The following is a 19533-nucleotide window of genomic DNA, read 5'->3' as shown; positions in this document are numbered from 1 at the left end:
TGATGCTGCCTGGAGATTTACTTTAAACTTTGGCCCATTGGCAAAAAGAAATTCAGATTTGAATGTTTCATATTTTGAGAATCTCTCAAAGTCTCCATCATACAGCAGAATCTACCAGAGTGAGTCATTCCAGTAAATATTTGAAAGAGAGATTCGAGCCGTTCAGCCAACATTAGACATTTTAAATGAATCTTTCCGAGATCTAACACGGACTAATATTCTCTCTTAGTAAAGAAAACGAGATTCCCCTCGGTGCACATTGACAGCCCTTCATCTGAACTGTAAACTCACACTGCCCTCTCGCTGCCCTCCCGTCTCCCGTCTCAGATGGAGTCGAGCAGCGCAGCCAAGACCAAGAACGACAAGGCCTGGAGGAACGTGTCGGAGGAGATCAAGAGGATCTTCAGGACAGCCGTGCTGCAGCTCCAGGAGAAAGGGACCATGAAGAGCCCTCAAGCCAAGAAATTTCTCTGCTCTGGTTCGTTTCTTCTTCTGTCATTTTTATATCCTTTTACGTCAGATTGTTTGATCCCTCCTTTTTCTAGTCAGAAGATGTAAACGGACTTGGTGAATGCTGAATAGGCTTGAGCTTGTATGGTGCTTTAACCTTCATGAGAAAACAATCTCACCTCAACTGTTGTTTGGAGCGTCAACTTGATGATGAGATGCAATCAGGATCCATCCGACTCAGCTCAGCGCGTGACAGTGATTGATCGATCACACTGTATGTTCCCCTCACAGTGTGTTGCAAAGATTTTCAAAGTGACTTTTTGGCAGATTATCACGCAACTCTACTGTATGTCCTATGTCATGAAATTCATATTATTTTGTCACTGTGGTTCTTGAGAATCGTCATTTTCCCTGAAGTGGTCAAACTTAGCTCTCTTATATCAAATCAAACATCAGAAGTAGAAAACAAAAACAGTTATAATGACTTTTTCTTTCTTGTGCTGGTGCAAAAGACAAAAAAAAAGGTCCATCTCTGATATTTGAACAAGTCTCTCCCACTATTTTTTTACAGAGCTCATTGTGCTTCATACAGTGGTGATTCTAGAGTCTCTTTTGGCCCTAGGCAAAAATCAATTGGGGGGCCTCCAACCAGCGTTCATCCCCATCATGTCTGCCAGTGTCCTAACGCCTGTTTCTTTTCTCTCTCCTATAGACAAATTATTCCTCTTAATCTTTCTTTGTTGACTTTCATTTACAAACTTTTAAGCTTGTAATCCCTCAGGGACTGGTCTTGGGCCCCAAGCATTTGTCTGCCTTGCCCATTGACAAGCAGCTTCTCTGGCTACATATTAAAAGTCTCTCCATTTTTGGAATCACAAAGTTATTGCGGAATTGTTTTGACAGCGCTGAGCGACTCTTTAAAGACATCCTCTTTTTAATTTCTCAGCCTGTCATTGTAGGAGAGGATAGAGACACATAATGACAAGTCCTGGTCTATGAGTAGTGGCTCTGTTCTCATAAAGCAGATAGTACAGTATGGACATATACAAGCACCATCAAAATATATATCTTAAAAAAAAGAAACAACAGCTTGTCATAACAGAATGCAAGTGTCAGATATCACACAGCAACGGACGCTTGCTGCCCTCACTTCATCTGTGAAATATTAGCTTCTCTGCTCTGTGAGTTTCAGTTTCCTCTTGCAGACAGTATGACACCTGTGCTTTTATTTTGAAGGTGGAAAGACAGAAGTGTGGAGCCTTTGACAGCAATGAGCCGACTTTTCTCAGATGTTGACACAAGTCGAAGCATTTCTGAATACTTTTAACATATAACTTCATGAATTTAAATATAACTTCTGAATTCATGTTCAGAAAAGATACTCTCTAACTGTTCTTTCATATTTTGTTATAAATACTTTTACGTCCGCTTTTTTCCTTGCAGGGTGATGATTTATACTTTTTTTTGGTACCATTAGGGCTCCATGACGGCAGCATGCAGCCTGTTCATGAAGCATAATAAAAGCTTATTAAGCCACTGCAGCTACACTTCTATGTATTCATTTGCAAAAGGTCATGTCAGGAAGTTCCAGTTTGAGTCCTCTCTAAATGTTCACATTGGGCTTCTGAGCCGGGCTGGGTTTTAACTACATGGAGAAAGTTGTTTCTTCTCTTGGAACTTTCCTTTCACACTCCTCTCCCTCCTAATTAAACTGCTCCAGTACGCATGTGAGCAAAACTACACGGGAGATACTGGCAGAGTTCCAGTCAGCCGCTGATACAGCTCAGCGGTGCTGGCTTATGAGATTTTTATCAACTTTGTTTCTACTTAAATGAGGCTCAGGAGAAATCGGCGTAATCGCAGGCTAAAGGGCTTGGAAAATCTGTCCAGCCAAATGCAAATCCTACATTTGATAGACATTTATCTCTGCAAGTCGGAGATAATAACCCAGCTGTGGTCTTTATCACATTTAAGCCACCACTTTTCTTTAGTTTTTACAAATAGAGAATTTTCAGGAAGACGTCTTAGACATCATATAAGAAATGACAAAACTGTATTTGTTCTTTTTCTCAGCCTTGGAGGATGAACTCGACTTCGCTCTTGGGAAACAAACTCCAGCCTTTCTCAGGAAATGCGTCTGCTACATTCGCAAGATCTCCAACTTCGACCGCTTCGCCAAAATCCCTGAGATGACCCGCTACATGGACATCGTGGTGAGCGCCGACCGCGTCATGCGCAATCAGGAAGCCTACGAACGCCTTCTGAAGGTCCGGGACGAGTTCATCCCCACCGTCGTCGCCGCCTCCAACCTCCGCGTCTACTCCTCGGTCACGCACTGCGACATGAAACTGGGCTACTCGCAGGAAGTGGAGAGCAACTATGTGGAGGGTCTGTGTAAACAGTTCTACGAGGACATGGTGGACATCATCCAGGCCACGGTGCAGCAGAACTTCGACACGGAGACCGACCCGCTGTACGACGAGATCCTGCAGCACCTGTCGCTGTGTAAAAGCTACTCCACGCTCTTCGAGTTCAAGACCGAGTCGTTGGATTACATTCAAGAGTATCTGATGCCGTCTAAAGGGAGCAGAACGAGCCCCCTGGTGGTGTATGGGGGGCCATGCACAGGGAAGACGCTGCTGCTTTCAGAGGTGGCAAAACAGGTGAGACAGAGGAGCTAAATAAAAACAGAATTCTCTGGCGCAGACTGAGTAACAGCTGTGAACTACTAATTAAAGATGGATGTGATGTGATTGCCTGGCATCAGTGGAGGTATCAAAATAACTTTCTCTTATAGTTTGACTGACAGTCATAACATAAATAAATTTAGAAATTATACATTTACATTAGAGGGTAGCCAGTAGCATCATGGTTAGTGCGCTTGTCCACATACAGAGTCGGGCAGCCCGGGTTCCAAGCCGACCTGTGGCTCCCCTGTTTCTGACATAAAAAGCCCCCCAAACTAAATCTTAAAAGAAAGAAAAAAAAAAAAACGTACATCCGGAGAGTTGTTGGACTCATCTCTCTCAGTCGTGTCTGCCGAGGAACATAAGAGAGAAACTGTTCTTTAAGAGGAAGCAGTTTAATTTAGTTTTCCTTTCAGTTTAATGCTAGATCAGTTTGATTTTGGGAGCAAGTTAACTTTTGGTTAAATTTACCCCCCCAAGCTAACATTAGCAGCCAAGGCCGCCCATAAGGGGGGATAATGGGCAACGTTTCCTGGGGCCCAGTCGCATGGGGAGGGCCTTTGAAGGTTGACAAAAAAACATGGTTCATCCTAATTTTCAGCCACAATGACCAAATTGTATTTTACACCTAAATACTCACCATTATCTCTTTAGAGTGTTTAGTCTGCTGATTTGAAGAGGTTCACATTTCGGGTAAAAAAAAGTTCATTTTATTCCAGGCTCAGAAATAACTGTACATAAAAGAGCCTATAAAGTGCCTTCATTCCAAATATCCATACTGGTATAGATACTTATATCCTCATAATAATACACAGGTATCAGTATAAGGTTGTCCCGATAATAGATACTGATATCAGAACAGATGTGATCATTTTTAGATAATGGTGTTTGTCTTTTTTTGTTTGATATTCACCCCTCTAATGTCTCACGTTTGCTGCTCCTTGTCGTCCTGCTTGAGCTCATCTGTCTCTCTGATCTCAGCATGTGTCTGTCTTTGTACAACAGAGTATGAGTGGGCGTTCAAACTGTTCATCTCGTCTCATCAAACGCTCGCTTGACCATCTGTGTGTCTGCCAAATGACCACGGCCATGCCCGTCTTTTCCTTCCCTGTGAAGCCACGTGTGTGTGTGTGTGTGTGTGTGTGTGTGTGTGTGTGCGCGCGTGCGTGCGTGCGTGCGTGCGTGCGTGCGTGCGTGCGTGCGCATCTGCATACGCCTTCATGGGTGTGCGTTTAGTCCGCTCTCATGTGTTAACATCTGTTGAGATCGTATCTATTTCTGTTGGTAAATGTGTGTGCAGCTCGGTGTGTTTGCGTCCACATGCACATTATTCTCCTGGTTGTGTGCGTGCCATCTGGCTGGATCACACCCACAGATCTACCCCTCCTGTCCTGCCTTTGCAATAACTGTCACACTGGTACAATCGTTTTTTGTAACGGCAAATCACAACATCTAAGGTCAGTGTAGAGGTGAATACAGGGGCGAGTCTGTTTGGGCCCAATGCATAAACTCACAGGGGGGCCATCCCAACAGTGTTCATGTTCATCATGTCATAAATAATCTGACACCAAGAAAAACATCTAGTTAAAGTTATGTTATCAAGGTTTCTCTCCTCGACTTTTAGGGCTGGACGAGCACCATCCAGTCATTTACTATTCTATAACTTATTGGTGTCAGATTTGGCCCCCTTACCCCCAATTTCCACACACTCCTTGCACAGCGCTGACTGACCGCTACGCCGTAGTTTGCTGCCACTCTGGTCAATCATTGTGTTTCCACAGCGAGCATCACCGGTCCTTCTCTGGACCGTGTCACCAGCGGCACTGCGCTCCGTTCCGTTTCAAATACTCTACAAGTCTATTTTTGACGGAGTACGCTGCAGACACGCGTCAAGCTGGACAGAATATGACAGACCCCCGGACAGGAAAGTTTCAGACTGCGACTAAATAATGTGATTTTAAGACTCTTTAGTCAGCCGATATTTTAACAAATTCTGCGAGAAATGAATCCCTGCAGTAGGACTGTGTCTCTCGCGTTTCCATCAGGGGAGTTTACCTGCTCCTTCCAATCATGCCCTGATTTCCGTCCCATAACATTATCAAACATCTTTCATGTTTTTCCAGCACCAGGTGGATGTTTTCAAAGCTTCCTTCTAGCATGCTGATTCTGTTTCCTCAAGTGGAAACAAGGTTTTGGAAAGAGAGAAAAAGGGAACACCAGCTGTCTCAAATCATCAGTTGTTGTTTTTTTTAGAGTTACTGGAAGCTAAATCTTAGTTTTTATCCAAAGTTTTCCCATTAAAATTGGCCCCAAAAAACTGCCTGTTTGGCTAAAATGAATGTATTGATTGCATGACTTATCAAATAGAACCCACTCAGATGAGCCAACTGATGCCTCAAACAACGTTAATGCTCTGAAGCTTGTGTGTATTAGTGTGTGAGTAGGCTGCCAATGTCACATATGGTCTGCTTTAGATGAAGCTGTGTTAAACCTGTACACCTTATCACGACTGAAAGAAGACCACATCATGTTATCGTAGCTTCTTGAACCACATCGAAGAAGCTTTATTCAGATTTCTTTGGCCATTTTTTCTTTTTACTGCAAGTTAAAACAAGAACTGGAACTTTGAAATCCAAACATCAGAGAGAAGTTTGTTTTTCGATAAGCCGGACTTCAAGAGCTGCAGGATAAAGGCAGAAGTGTTCTGAAGCTTCTGTGTTGCTACTCTATGCTCAAGTCTGCAGGGTGTAATTCACACCTGAGCTGTTTGGTTTGGTTCACCTGAACCCGGGAGTCTTTATGACTTTACTTTTGAGCTCAGATCACTGGATCTGCTCAAAGACAGGTGTCCTGTGGGTCTGTGCGCTGCCTGATCTATGTTTTCTTTGTCGTGTAATTCAATAAGAAACAGCAGCTTATGTGTTGCAGACATTAGAAACACAAAAGCTTAAAAAGGACTAATGTATGTATCCTTCATAAATAGTTGATTATAGGTGTTGTTCTTTTGCAGTCCAGGAAAAGTCTGTTTTAGAATGTGCAAATGGTGTCAGGCAGAAAAGACGTTTAGAAGTTTACACATTTAAATATTGTTTTCTCATTCACCTACAGTAATAAGGAACAATGAGTCAAACCATGAACATGTGAGGTTGCCTTAAAACCGCCTACTTTCTCTGGTCTGCACAAATACAGACCATTCTGGACTGGAAAGGAAATATCCAGTAGATATCTTACTTATTTTTCCTTTAAAATCCCAGCCCAAACTGAAACTACTGAACAGGCCTCCTCAGTGTGGTAAGACTAAAAGTAAGAATGGAGCTGAAATTCAACCCACTGGATTTATATGATGTGTGTTTGATACATAATTCAAACCACTGATCCAAGAGGAATCCAGGTCAAAGTGTCTCACATTTATGGTACTCCGGGAAGAGCTTTGTACTGCATAGAGATCTGTCTGTCAGTGTTTGCACATCTCACGAGTGCATACTCACACTGAAAGGAGTTAGCTTAATATAACAAAGTGTCAAAGAGAAGAATAGTGTTAAAGAGATAAGGGGATTATTTCATTATGAGCATTGACCTTCACTTTGCAGCGTGAAAATCCTGTGGAGTTTTTTGTTCTAATTATAAAGAATACATCAGATGTTTTGTTCAATAGACTATGAAAGCATAAAAACAGCACTATGTAATTACTTCATCACAGTGAAATGGCTTCTGGGCACAGTTTGAGTATAGCTAGCGATGCAATGGATCACAAATCTCATGTTAGGATTGGATTACGGATTTTTGTCATGGATCAGCTCGTTTTCCGGATGGGCAAATAAAAGATAATTTTATAATGCAACTATTTCACTCCTCAGCTAGCCATGACTCAAACTGTGTACTTTAACAGCACTAAAAAAATCAAAAAGCACCTCCATGAATCTAAACAGTAATAATAAAAGCAGCGACTCCTTTTCATTTAGAAAGTAGCAAAGTGCTTTTACAAATCTGAGTTAAAACAGTATAAAGGGTCATCATTTAAATAGCAGTATGTGTAACCTCTCATCAGAGACTTCTACTTTAAGGACAAAAAACTGAACTCTTTCAGTGACTAACAAGTTTACTGTCATCTACAAAAAATGCCTCATGTGTGCTTTGACAATGTAACATACACGCTGTTCATTTAGCGGATGTGTGTTTGTGGCTGCACAGTGCGTGCTGTGTTATGACGCCCCATACTGTGTGAGTCAGACAAAAACACCAAAGGGGGGTGCATGCGTTTCACCTCTCGTGTGTTCAGGGACTATTTTTTAGAAGGAACTCAGAGCTGTTTAAAGGAGTTTGTTTGGCTAAGTCTACAGCAGGCTGGTATGTTACTGAAAAGTTTCTGAATGATGTCACATGCTTTTACCAGCTGATGCCTGTGTGGTAAATGCATACACAGTGAGATGATACAGAGAGAAGTCGAAGCAGGTTGGAAACAAATGAACCATATTCATGACATTTCAACAATTTAAAACTCATTTCTGTGTCTGTGAAAATCTCACATTTGAACAGATCCAGATCAGCTGTGATACGTTTCACCAGTACTAGCACAGAAATGAGTCATCAGAGCCTCTGTTGAGATTTGAGCTTGTGAAGTCCGAGAAAAGTCAACAGGCTGACATGATACCATTTCAGTGTTGACTAATTACTGAGTTGGTCCCTGATAATCACAGAATTTAAAACTTTAAAATATGAAATACCCCCCTGATAGATACTGCTCCACACACACACACACACACACACACACACACACACACGAACAAAGCTAAATGTGAAGTACGCGTCATCACTGTTGCCCTAAAAATGTCAAATAGCCTCTTGATGTCCTCTGGATGTCTCCCAGGAAGCCATCATAGCCAATTTATGAATTCATGAATGGAATCAATGTTACAACAAAGCCTCAAAATTGGAGTGGTAGTGATTCATAGAATTTTTAAAGTATGTGTTTTACTGACTGAAAATGTAACACACTGTTGTTAAAGAAAAAGTAGAAAAGAAAGACAAAGAAAGTTTTCTTGCTGTGCTAATGAGTCCTGTCTCATATGGTTAAAATAACAATTAGAGTCCTCTGCCGTCATTCTGGAGCTATGATTATCCTGGTTGTTTGACTGTTTCTCTAACCATGTATCAATGACTGTGTTTCTCTCATTTTACCTAGAGAAAATATTTTTTAAAAGTAAGAAAAATTTTTAAAAAATTGCAGTCTAGCTTACTGTGTGTTTGTACCATGAACTATTGTACTCATAATATATTGTACTCATTTTCTAACAATCAACTCTCAATGCTGTGTTTTTTAGGCTTACACATGGCTGCAGACAGAGATGGGCCCTGAAACAGATCCAGTAGTCATTGTCCGTTTTATTGGCTCCAGCCAGCTATCCACAGACCTACGCACCCTCCTCCAGAGCATTTGTGAACAGATTGCACTAAACTACCGCTGCCTGATTCACTTTTTGCCTAACAAGATCCAGGAGATGAAGGAGCTGCTAATTAATCTTCTGGGGGAATCTTCTTTCCACAGACCCTTGGTAATTGTTCTTGATGCCCTTGAGCAGCTCTCAGACTCAGATGAAGTTCGTAAGCTGTGGTGGCTCCCCATACACCTGCCTCGGACTGTCCGCATAGTAGTCTCAACGTTGCCCAATAAACATGGCATCCTGCAGAAGCTTCGGCACCTCATCCATGATGAGGGGCAGTATGTGGAATTAAGTCAGAGGGACCGCAAGGTCTGCAGTCAAACGTTAAAACAGCAGTTGCTCGGGGTGAAGAGGAAAGTCACCTCAGGCCAACAGATCTATGTAAATGAGGCACTTGCCAAGTGTACGTTGCCCATGTTTGTTAACCTCATCTACAGAGAAGTAGTTCACTGGAGGTCTCACAAAGATGTGGATGACAGGTCCCTGTGCTCCACTGTACATGAAAGCATAGAACAGCTTTTTTACTCAGTGGAAAACAAGCTAGGCCAACGATTTGTCTTCAGAGCATTAGGGTACATCACAATGGCCAAGGCTGGGCTAACTGAGGTTGAGCTAGAAGACATTCTGTCCCTTGATAATATAGTTCTAGGTGATGTCATTGTGGCAACGTACCTGAAAAATCCTTTGCGAATATCTTGTGATTTGGTTGCAAGGCTCAAAGAGGAGCTTGATGGTTATTTGGTGGAACGTCAAGTACGCAATGTCACCTTGATGGTTTGGGCCAACAGACACCTGCATTTGATTGCTCAGAAGCTGTATCTTAGCAATGAAGAAGATGTACACCAAATGCACAGCCTCCTAGCTGAGTACTTCCTGGGGGCATGGTCAGGTGGAAGGAAGAAGATCTTCACTTACGATAACAACCATTTCACTTCCCTTAATATATCGCATCATAAAAACCCCCACAATCAACAGTCACACGAAAAAGCATCCTCTGACAAGTACTCATATGACAGACAAACTCCTGAGCAGCCTTGGGTGTTCCAGTGCAACCTTTTGGAGCCAGACATTTTCTTTGTCAACCACAGGAAGATGACAGAGCTGGTGTACCACCTTACCAGGAGTGGGCGCACTGATGACCTCATGTTCGGTGTCATCATGAACTTCAGCTGGCTTTACACAATGATCAAGATTGGCCAGTTTGAAAAGGCTTTAACAGACATTGACCTTGCTTACAGCTACACCCAAGAAAAAGAACTGAAGTTTCTGGCCACCACTCTCCGCAGCATCAAGGTGAAAGTGCTGAAAAACCCTGCATCTCTCTCTGCAGAACTGCAGCAAAGGCTTCTGCCAGTTGTCACCTCCCTCCCCAAGCTCAGACACCTTCTGTTGGAGTGTGATAAAGATGGCCCAAAGTACTGCTCCATTGTGCCTCTCCACTCTTCTATGGATGTCACCTACAGTCCAGAGAGGCTTCCTCTGTGCTCTAGCTACATGCAGATTGTGGAGGTCTTGCCCACTCTAGCCCCAAACATAGTCCTTGTAGCACTGGAAGATGGGTCTGTTAGTACCTGGGATGTAGAGAGTAGACAGCTTCTTAGGCAGATCGACACAGCAAGATCTGTTGTGCTAGGAATCAGGCTAACGACTGATGAAAAGTATCTGGTCGTGGCCACAACCAAAAACACACTACTCATCTATGATAATCACAAGTCCTGCCTTTTATCTGAGGTTGAAATCAAGGGGTCCAAGCATAGTGGGGTTGCTGGTGGAGTAGCGTTTATCAATGGCTTTACTTTGTCCACCCATCATGCCTTGGCATGGCTTGAGGCCAGCAAAGACGTCAACGTTATTGACCTACTCTACGGTTGGCCCCTCTACCAGTTCCATTGCTGGTATGAGGTTACTTGTGTCCAGTGCTCTCCAGATGGAATGTATGCCTTCTGTGGCCAGTACCTCAACACTGCATCCATCTTTCATCTCGGAAATGGGGATAAGTTATCCACTGTGACCTCTGAGTTTTCTGGGGGATTTGTAAAGTCCATTCTAGTTCTGGACACACTTCACCAAATGGTGATGATTGACAATGAAGGAAGTTTGTCAGTATGGAACACCAAAGAGGTCACCAACCCACGGTTGATGGAGGACTACGATTGTAGAGGGGATGACAGTGAGGTGGTTGGCATTGAGTTATCTGAAGACCAGCGCTCCATTCTCATCTGCAAGGCCAGAAGTATTGAGGTTCTGGACACAAAAGTATGGAAAATGTTAGAGAAGTTCAAAGCCAAACGTACTGAACGCTTTGTGGCTGCTGTTCTCTCCAAGAATGGACAAAGCATTGTGGCCTCCATGGAAAACACCTCCTCCATCTTTGTCTGGAGGAGGGACAGCGGACAGTGCATGGCAAGCCTTATTGAGATCTCAGGGGCTATCGTCAAACTCATCAAATCTGTCCACCACAATATGCTTCTTTCCGTTGCCAGCAGTGGAGTGCTGTCTGTATGGGACATTGATATCATCACCGCCATGTCCAATATTGACAAAACAGGCAAGAAGATCCAGACCTTGCAGCTATCAGGGAGAGAAGATTATGTGTTTACTATGGACGGCTCAGAGGCTGTCCACAAGTGGAACTTTGGAACTGGCTTTATTGAGACTGTCTTTAAGCATGAAGGCATAGTGGAGAACTGTGTCCTTAGCTCCTCAGGGGATCTCATGGTTACTTCAGATGACAAGTCCAGCCAGTACATCTGGCAAACCACAACTGGAGAAAACATCTTCCGCATCAACGGGCAAAGAATATCACAGCTGCTAATCACCCACAACGACCAGTTTGTGGTGTCCCTATGTGAACAGAATGCTTCCAGAGTCTGGAGGCTTGCAACTGGGCACAAAGTCTGCAACATTTTAGTCACCCTACAGAATGCACTGGTCACCACTGCAAACACTTTCCTAGTGGGAACCTCCAAAAACAAGCTCCTTGCTGTCAGCCTGTGGTCAGGCAGCGTTTCCAAGAAATTTGTTTGTGATGATGGCATCACCATCGTCAACTTCAAGCTCATCCCTGACTGCCCTGACTGTGTTGTCTTCATCACATCAACAGAGACTGTTATCATTTGGAGTGTGGCAGATGAGTCGGTGTGTCGGAGAGTCCAGCTGCCGACCAATTTCCTAAAAAATCTAGAGGACTTCCAGATCTCACCCAATGGGAAACTAGGAATTGTCTCTAAAGGTGACGAGAATATTAATGTCCTGGATCTTCACAGTGGGAAGCTGAGGCTTGTCAATGCTGCTGGTATAATATGGCGGCAAAAATTATCAAGAGATGGACGTTATTTAGTTTATATCTGCTTTCGGAACTGTGATGAAGATGACGATGCTGGTGTCGTGTCTAATCTGATAGTAATGCGCCTTGCAGATGGTAAAAGCATCGGTACATGCTCCCTATACAAGACACCGACCTTCTTGTGTCTTTCCCAGCGAGCACTGAACATCATCATTGGCTTTGAGGATGGAAGCATTGGCACATACACAGTAGTGGACCGTGTGGATGCTGCCCTCAAGATAAAGATAGCCACCTCCAACAGCCGACAGATTGTCAACAACGCTTCGCAGAAAGTGCGGCCCAAATGTGGCAACCATTCCTTTAAGACCGTAGCCGATTGCACCTGGAGGGAGTCAACAGAAGTCTTCTCCAGGGACAGTCCAATCAATGTGTCCGACTCTGGTGAAGGTGAGTCGACCACACCAACAAAAAAGACTGAACTGCTGCAGTGATTAAAAGGACCAGAAGTGGGTGGAGACAGGCGGGTAGGACAGGCGACAAAGTTTAGAATCTCTGGGTTTGCAGTTGATTCTTGTTTACAGCCACGTGATTCAGCTGCAGATGTCAGCCCTCTGGGTAGTTAATGGGCCGACCTTTTAAACGCTGCACTCAAATGATGTATTCCTTACTTCCAACATATGATACAGTTTCTCTTTGTTTTACACACGAAGACTGTTAGACAAAAAATGTTTTTGAAAAGAAGAAAAATGTAAATCTGTGAGTTATTAGTTTACCATTATGTGTCCTTTTGCATTTGAAGAACAAAGTTATTCAAATGTCTTGGTGGAACATTTTCAAAGCCATTCCAGTGATCTTAGCCACTTTCATTGTACACAATTTTTAGTTTCTTTGTGCACATTAAATCATGATGTTTTCCTTAAAAAAGAGACTTTATTTATGTTTGTATCAACATCAGTCAGTACTGTACAAAAAGGAAGAACTATGAACATATGTACATATCCCTTTTTGGCTGCTGCAATTTGTGCAACTCCTTAAAAATGTTATGTTGTGCTTAATGCAATCAAAGTGAGTGCCTGGAATTTAAAATGTTCTTTATGTGCAGATTACAAGATATGTGAAAAAGCAGGGAATTTGTAAACACAGTATACACACAGTTACATAATACTTGCATTGATGTTAAATCAGAACAGTAAATGTACTGAAAACCAGTCAACAACATGGGAGATTGATGGCATTGCTCTTTGTAATGATAGCTGTAGAAACGTCTAGGAACAGTTTACGTGAATTTGATGTGAATTTACTTGCTGTTCCATCAGTTTGTGTGCTGTTTGTGTTAAGGGAAACACCACTATTGAGCATACAGTGTAGCATAGCACCATACACATTCACGCCTTAAACAGTGTTCGCTTTAGGTTTAGTGGAGTTTGTTCAAATGTTACGGTAGTAAAAAAAAAGAGCGATTAGCCCAGTGTTTCACAGAAACAATGTGGTGGATATATTTAGAGGTTCAGACTGTAGAAGGAAGCACTTTATGGGTGGTTTTAAAAAATTGTTAGATTTATTTATATGAAACATTGTATAAAATAAAAAGTTTAAAGTGATCTAGAGTTGTCTTAAAATGGGTTTTGGATTTGCCTGCTAAAATACACAAGGTCAACCTGGTTGCAGGCTACATCAAATTGACATAAATGCTTAAGTCTCTCTTCATACGCCTGTAGACAATATAAAAACACGTGGCAGAGACAAGAAATACATGGAATCTAACGAGGGTCAGTCAGAATCTGTGCTTGTTGAATGATTTGAGGAAATCATTTTAAAACCTTTGGTTATGAATCTGCTCATGCAGAAAAATATGCATGCATGAATCAAGATTGTGAATGTGTAGGTAAAGATAGTAGTTGACTTTAGATAAAATGTAGAACAAATTGAATTTATTATAAGGATCTGCAAAACAATTGCTATTAGGAATTCAGAGCAGTTTCTTTTATGTTTATAGTACGTACGTTTTCCTTATTTAAAGCCAAATGAATCACCAATAGTTACAATGAACAACAAATGTTCGTCTATTAATACTTTAATTCAAATCTGCAATTAAAGGCGGGGTTGGTCATTTCCGAAAACTAGCATGATTTTGAAAGTAGCATTCCCTCAGTGCTCGGTCTGCACCCGCCCCCTCCCCTCTGTCCTCCCTCAAAAGCCACGCCCCTCACTTACATAGAAGCTGACCTCGGCTCATGCTTTGAGTGTTGGGCTCGTGCATGCATGAGTTAGAGAACGAGCAGGGAGACAGGGAGGCGTGATTGGTTCATCAGATTGGTACCTCGTGGCAGACATTGGTCAAAGTTTTTACAGGCTTACAACTGCTACAGATGACAGATTTTCAGAGCACATGAGTTTTTAATGTCTGTCAGGATCTAAAGACAATTTCAACCAAAATCCTAAAAAGTGTATCTGGAGAAAATTACCAGCCCTGCCTTTAACGTCTTTTCATCTGGGTTAGAGCAGCAGCGTACGGACCAGCAACAGATGCGTCAGCAAAGACAAAAATAATGAATCAGTGAATGCTGATGAAGGCTTTTTGCTGAAACGCATCCATTGCTGCTTTATACACTTCTGATCTACTCAGATGAAAAGACGTTAAAGGACATTAAATCTGAATATTAGAAGTTCTCTCACAGATTCAAAAGAATGACATGCAACAACATAATTTCTCAAGCACACAATCTTTTTGACCCTCTAATGAGCCCGTAGAAATACGACTCTGATAACATTATACAGACTGAAATAAAGCTGGTGAGATCTGGTTTGCTGACAAACTAAGATTATATGAGAAAGTCTACAAGGTTGTACCTTGCAGACATCTTGATTGCTTCTTTTAAAGCATGTTCGTACAACCCAAAACACAATTTATGTCTGCGTCCGGAGGGACCAGTCAACTATCAGGCATGATTGATAACCATACTTACACTTTGACATATACTTTTTAAGGGCTATTCCATCTTATGTATGTTTACTAGTTTTGAAGAGTCCAGATAAATGGCCCTTAATAATTTCAAACCGGGTAGCAGCGTCAAGCTTTAAAATATTTGATTTCCCTCCAACAGAAGAGTTTCTAAATTGAAAAAGAATACTATACCATGTAATTACCAAAGTCCCAGTTATAGTTTGTGTTGGATTATGTTGATTGTCTCATTTGTTTTTGAGGCTTGTACTGTAATTATATTGTTACCAAATTGTTCTAGTGTTGGACTGTGATTATGTTTATGATAGAGACAATGTGCTATCTTTGCTAAAAAGTTGAAAAAAAGAGTCCTCTTATGAAATATATTGGAATGCCAATTTAAGAATATATTTGAATGTGTCCATATGGAAACCAGTAAACGGTATTATTGTATGTTCAGTAACTTGAATGACTTTAATAACTTACATGTTTGCAACTCATAGTTGACCTACTGGTATAATGAATGTTTCTATGGTATTCTTTGTATTGTCAGGACTGACCTACCTGTTTAGAGATTTATATTTTCATAAATGTTGTACTTACATTTTGTTACAGAGTTGTTTAACGGGAAAAACAGAAAAAGAAACTTAAGTCTGAAGCAATATGAAACTAGTGTGTATGCATTGTTTGTATGAAACATTTTAATGTAATAAAATGGTTCACTTTTTGCCTCCAGTGCATACGCCTCGGGCTTTTTCTCTGTTATTAGTAGAGGTTGTTTGAAGGCATTGTGATCTTCCTGCTTTCATACATGGGTGTTTTACTGACTGCCTTTGTTTGTAGAGAAGACAATGAGTGACAAGAATACATTTCTAATTTGCTAAAATTAGCACAACCCTGGCTTACTGGTAGCTGTAAGTCCGGTTGCAGAGCTGCTTTGGAACAGGTTATTATTCAGGCTGACTATTCTGACAGCCACAAACACACACAAGCGCACACACACACACACACACACACACACACATTGTATATGCAACACAGCTGTAAAATGATTTGATAGCCCAGTAATTGCTCCTCTGCACTTCATGTTGAACGCCTGACAAGCCTGGTGAATATTTCGCCAACAGCGTCTGACATTGTCATTATAATTAGAGGATGCATGTGCATGTGTACCTGCACACCGCCCTGCGCCAAACAAACGCACACATACAGATACACACGCACACACACACACAAAGTTGCAAAGCAATCACATCCAAAATCAAGCTGTGATTGGCCAATAAAAGCTGTGTTGCTTTGGGCAACCAGTTTAATTTCCCAGTGGTGTCACTCTAAGTCAATCTGTATGTTTGCGCGCGTTTGTGTGTGCGTGTGTGTGCGTGTGTGTGTGTGCTGTCTCCACGGGAACATCAGGCATTGCCACGCCTCTCATTGTAATGGCAGTGAGCTCATGTCTGTTGGCTATTGGGGCTGCTGCTGCTGCTACCAGTCCTTATGACAACAAGGGCTCGGCTATCGCTAGCACATTCCACCTGCAGGCATATAATTACACGGCTTGTTTGTTGAACGGGAGGTCTCCACAGGTCACACACAGCGCGCTTGTGTGTGTGTGTGTGTGTGTGTGTGTGTGTGTGTGTGTGTGTGTGTGTGTCTGTGTGTGTCTGTGTGTGTCTGTGTGTCCTACAGTAGGTACATTATGGCATTGACTCTTATTTACACAGCCTGAAAATAGCCGCTTCATTGTCAGCTGCGTTCACTCTTTAAACCAGGGCCCTCGTTTTGTCATCAAGGATTTTTTTCCATCTGTAACCTGTATTTTTCAGCGATGGGGAAGCCTGTGACTCACACATATTCACCCACTCCCCCTCCCCCCTGTTTTCTTCTTTGGCAGGGGAGATAACCCAGCCGCATACAAACACTTTAACCTTTCTGGCAGCTGAAATTTAAGTCTAAACCTGTTCAGGATAAGCTCAAAAGATCCTCCTCTGGTTGTTTTACTTACTAAAAGCCTTTAACCAAATATTGTTTGTTTGCACAGGGAATTCACATCAATTTCAGGCCGCTCACAGACAGAGTACATTCAAAAAGTGCAATTCCTTATCTGTGAGGTAAGTTATAACAAATCCAGTCACTGAAACACAACAGCTAAAAAAACATCTCTTTTATCTTGTGTTCTTTCGCCATGTTTCCCTGATTTTCTCAAGTTTGGAGAGATAACTACCATCAAGCCCTGACCTAGTTCCTGTGAAGCATGGTGGGAGGAGATAAACACTGATACAGGACGGTTTCTCCAGTGCCCTGTTTGATTTCAGGTGAACAGAAGGATATACTGTATGGGATGTTAGAAGAGCTGTTTTCCTCTGATTGGTTCAAGAGGACAGGACCGAAGAGAAAATAAAATATGGTGAAGGAAATGCGATTTTACAGCTGCTAAAGTCCAGTGATTCATCTTTTACCCATAAGGGTTTTTCTTTCTCTTTTGATTGTTGACAATGATTCAAGACGAGTTTGAGGCACCAGTCCAGCTATGACTCAGTACAGACCAAAGTCCATTTATCTTTTTGTCAAATCACTCGTCACTGCTAAAGCCAAATATTCAAAGTCATTGGCCTTGGTATGAAGAGCCTCTAGAAGACAAAAGGTGTCAAACATAAGGGCAAGGTTATGCACACCCAAGAAAAATATTCAAATTATTTCTTGTTGTGTCAGAAGAAGTGAGAGGTTGATAGGACAAAGTTAATGTGACGCTGTAATCACTGTCGACCACCTGAAGGTTTTTTTTTAGTTGCTGTTGTTTTGCTTTTGCAAGGTTAAAGTAAAACCTTGATCCCTGGAACAGCAGAAAAAATGGTAAATAGTCTTCTGACTCCTCAAAGCACTTTTACACTGAGGTCTCACCTACCTATTCACTCCCAGTCACACGCTGATGGCAGAGGTTGCGATGTAAAGTAATCTCATTCATACGCCGTCAACAAAGCAGCGGGAGCAACTTGGGGTTTAAGTGTCTTGCCAAAGGACACATCAGATGTGTGACTGCAGGAGCTGGGAATCTAACCCCCAACCTGAGAGACGACCAACTCTACCAACTGAGTCCCAGCTGAAAACAATCTAACCAAATATTCCATTGAGCTGCTGACATGCTAACAGTGGATGAAAAAAAGCTGTGAGCATTACATTTAAAGGTGACATAGGAGAGAATGTACTTTCAGATCTCAAAAATGTCATTTGAATTTTCTCCTACCATTACAATTATGCAAAAGTATACTTATTAAGATGGGGAAACAACTAGCGCAAATAAAAAAACAACGCTTAGTCCCATTAGCATCTCTTAAGCCCAATAACTGATTTTGTACAGTCATAGTTTGAATACAAAGGATCAGGTTTAGGCAGCTACAGTGACCATATTAGACTGTTTACCCTTGTTTCCACTCTTGCTAACCATCACCTGGTTATAGCTCATTCTTTTTATTTGTGGATCTGTTTAACATTTTGGAAATTCCCTTTTTAGCTGTCTTGAGAGCAGGATGAGACGATTGATACCATTCTCACATTTGCTAAATGCTACACTTAGGCCAGTCAATAACATTTTCTGTTCATTAAAAATAACATAAATGGCTAACCAAGTTGACATTATAGCTAGAAACATTGGCTTTTGTGGACTGCTTCTCCTAGTTCCAATCTTTATGCTAAGCTAAATTAAAGCCAACACCACTTAGTTTTACCTTCAATATTTATGGAATTGAATTTGTGGAATAAGCAACAGCAAGGACATGATTAGCTTAGCTTAGCTTAAAGACTGTAAGCTTGGGAAAGCAACTCTGGCTTTATCTAAAGGTTAAAAAAAAAATGTGATTACCACTTCTTAAGCGCACTAATTTAAATCATAACTTGTAAAGTGTAGAGTTGTGGTTCATCAGAGGTTTAATCTAAATATAAATGTGTGCAGAACTAACCTGTAAGCTGGCTGTTTTTATTGAATAGATAAACCTGTTCTTTTATTGTATCTTTTAGAAACTGTCTTTATTATGAGTCACAGTTTTATTCAGGTCCTTTTAAGAAGCTGTGTTTGGAAAAGAGTGGGGGGGCAACAGTAGAGTGACTGACGAAGTTGGAAGGCATTTATGAGGCACCACCAACCAATCATGACTTTCACAAAGTCCTAGGGGCTCTATTTTGCATTTCACCTGTCACATTGTCACTTGTGTCACAGTGTTAGCTTTTCCTGTCAACTTAAGAGCAGAAAAATACCTCCAGTCCAGCGTTACTCAATGATTTTCAAATTTTTATGAAAAGAAAAGTATCTGAAAAAACCTACCTACATCATTAATACATACAAAAACAATGTTTTGCAGGTTAATGAGTTATTACTCCTATTTTGCTGTTAAAGAAGAATTCCAGGTACTTGTACTGTGAAACTTCAAGAACAAAGGAGCTAAATAAGGCCACCACCAACATTCATGCTCTACTTAATGCACTGTTGATTTCTGTATCTGACCCCTTCAAGGATCAACTTACTCGTGTGTCTGTAAACACCTAAACTGGTTCTTCAGTTGTGTGTCATCCTTGCAGAGTAATTATGTGTATCTGTGAAGAAATAAAAAAAACAGGCCTGTCCCTGCACTGTTAAAAGCAAAACAAAAATGTCTTTGTGTGTGTATAAATTGAACATATTCCGTGTAAATGTCGGATTAGGCTCAGAATTAGGGACTCATTTTCAATGTTTTAATT

General features: G+C 41.6%; 1 protein-coding gene across 3 annotated transcripts in view; it reads left to right on the top strand.

Annotated features, from left to right (window-relative positions):
- LOC109980680 (NACHT and WD repeat domain-containing protein 2) overlaps positions 1-14373 on the top strand; it is a 52548-nt gene extending 38175 nt beyond the window's left edge. For all 3 annotated transcript variants that reach the window (XM_020629145.3, XM_065950568.1, XM_065950567.1), the window contains 3 exons: positions 328-478; positions 2524-3113; positions 8459-14373. In XM_020629145.3, coding sequence (XP_020484801.2) covers positions 328-478; positions 2524-3113; positions 8459-12355 — 4638 coding nt within the window. In that variant the 3' untranslated portion in view covers positions 12356-14373. The remainder of the gene's footprint in view (positions 1-327; positions 479-2523; positions 3114-8458) is intronic.
- The last annotated feature ends 5160 nt before the right edge of the window (positions 14374-19533 follow it).

Source organism: Labrus bergylta, chromosome 22 (assembly GCF_963930695.1).
Source record: "Labrus bergylta chromosome 22, fLabBer1.1, whole genome shotgun sequence".
NCBI classification, from domain to species: Eukaryota; Metazoa; Chordata; class Actinopteri; order Labriformes; family Labridae; genus Labrus; species Labrus bergylta.
This window is presented reverse-complemented; position numbering and strand designations above follow the sequence as displayed.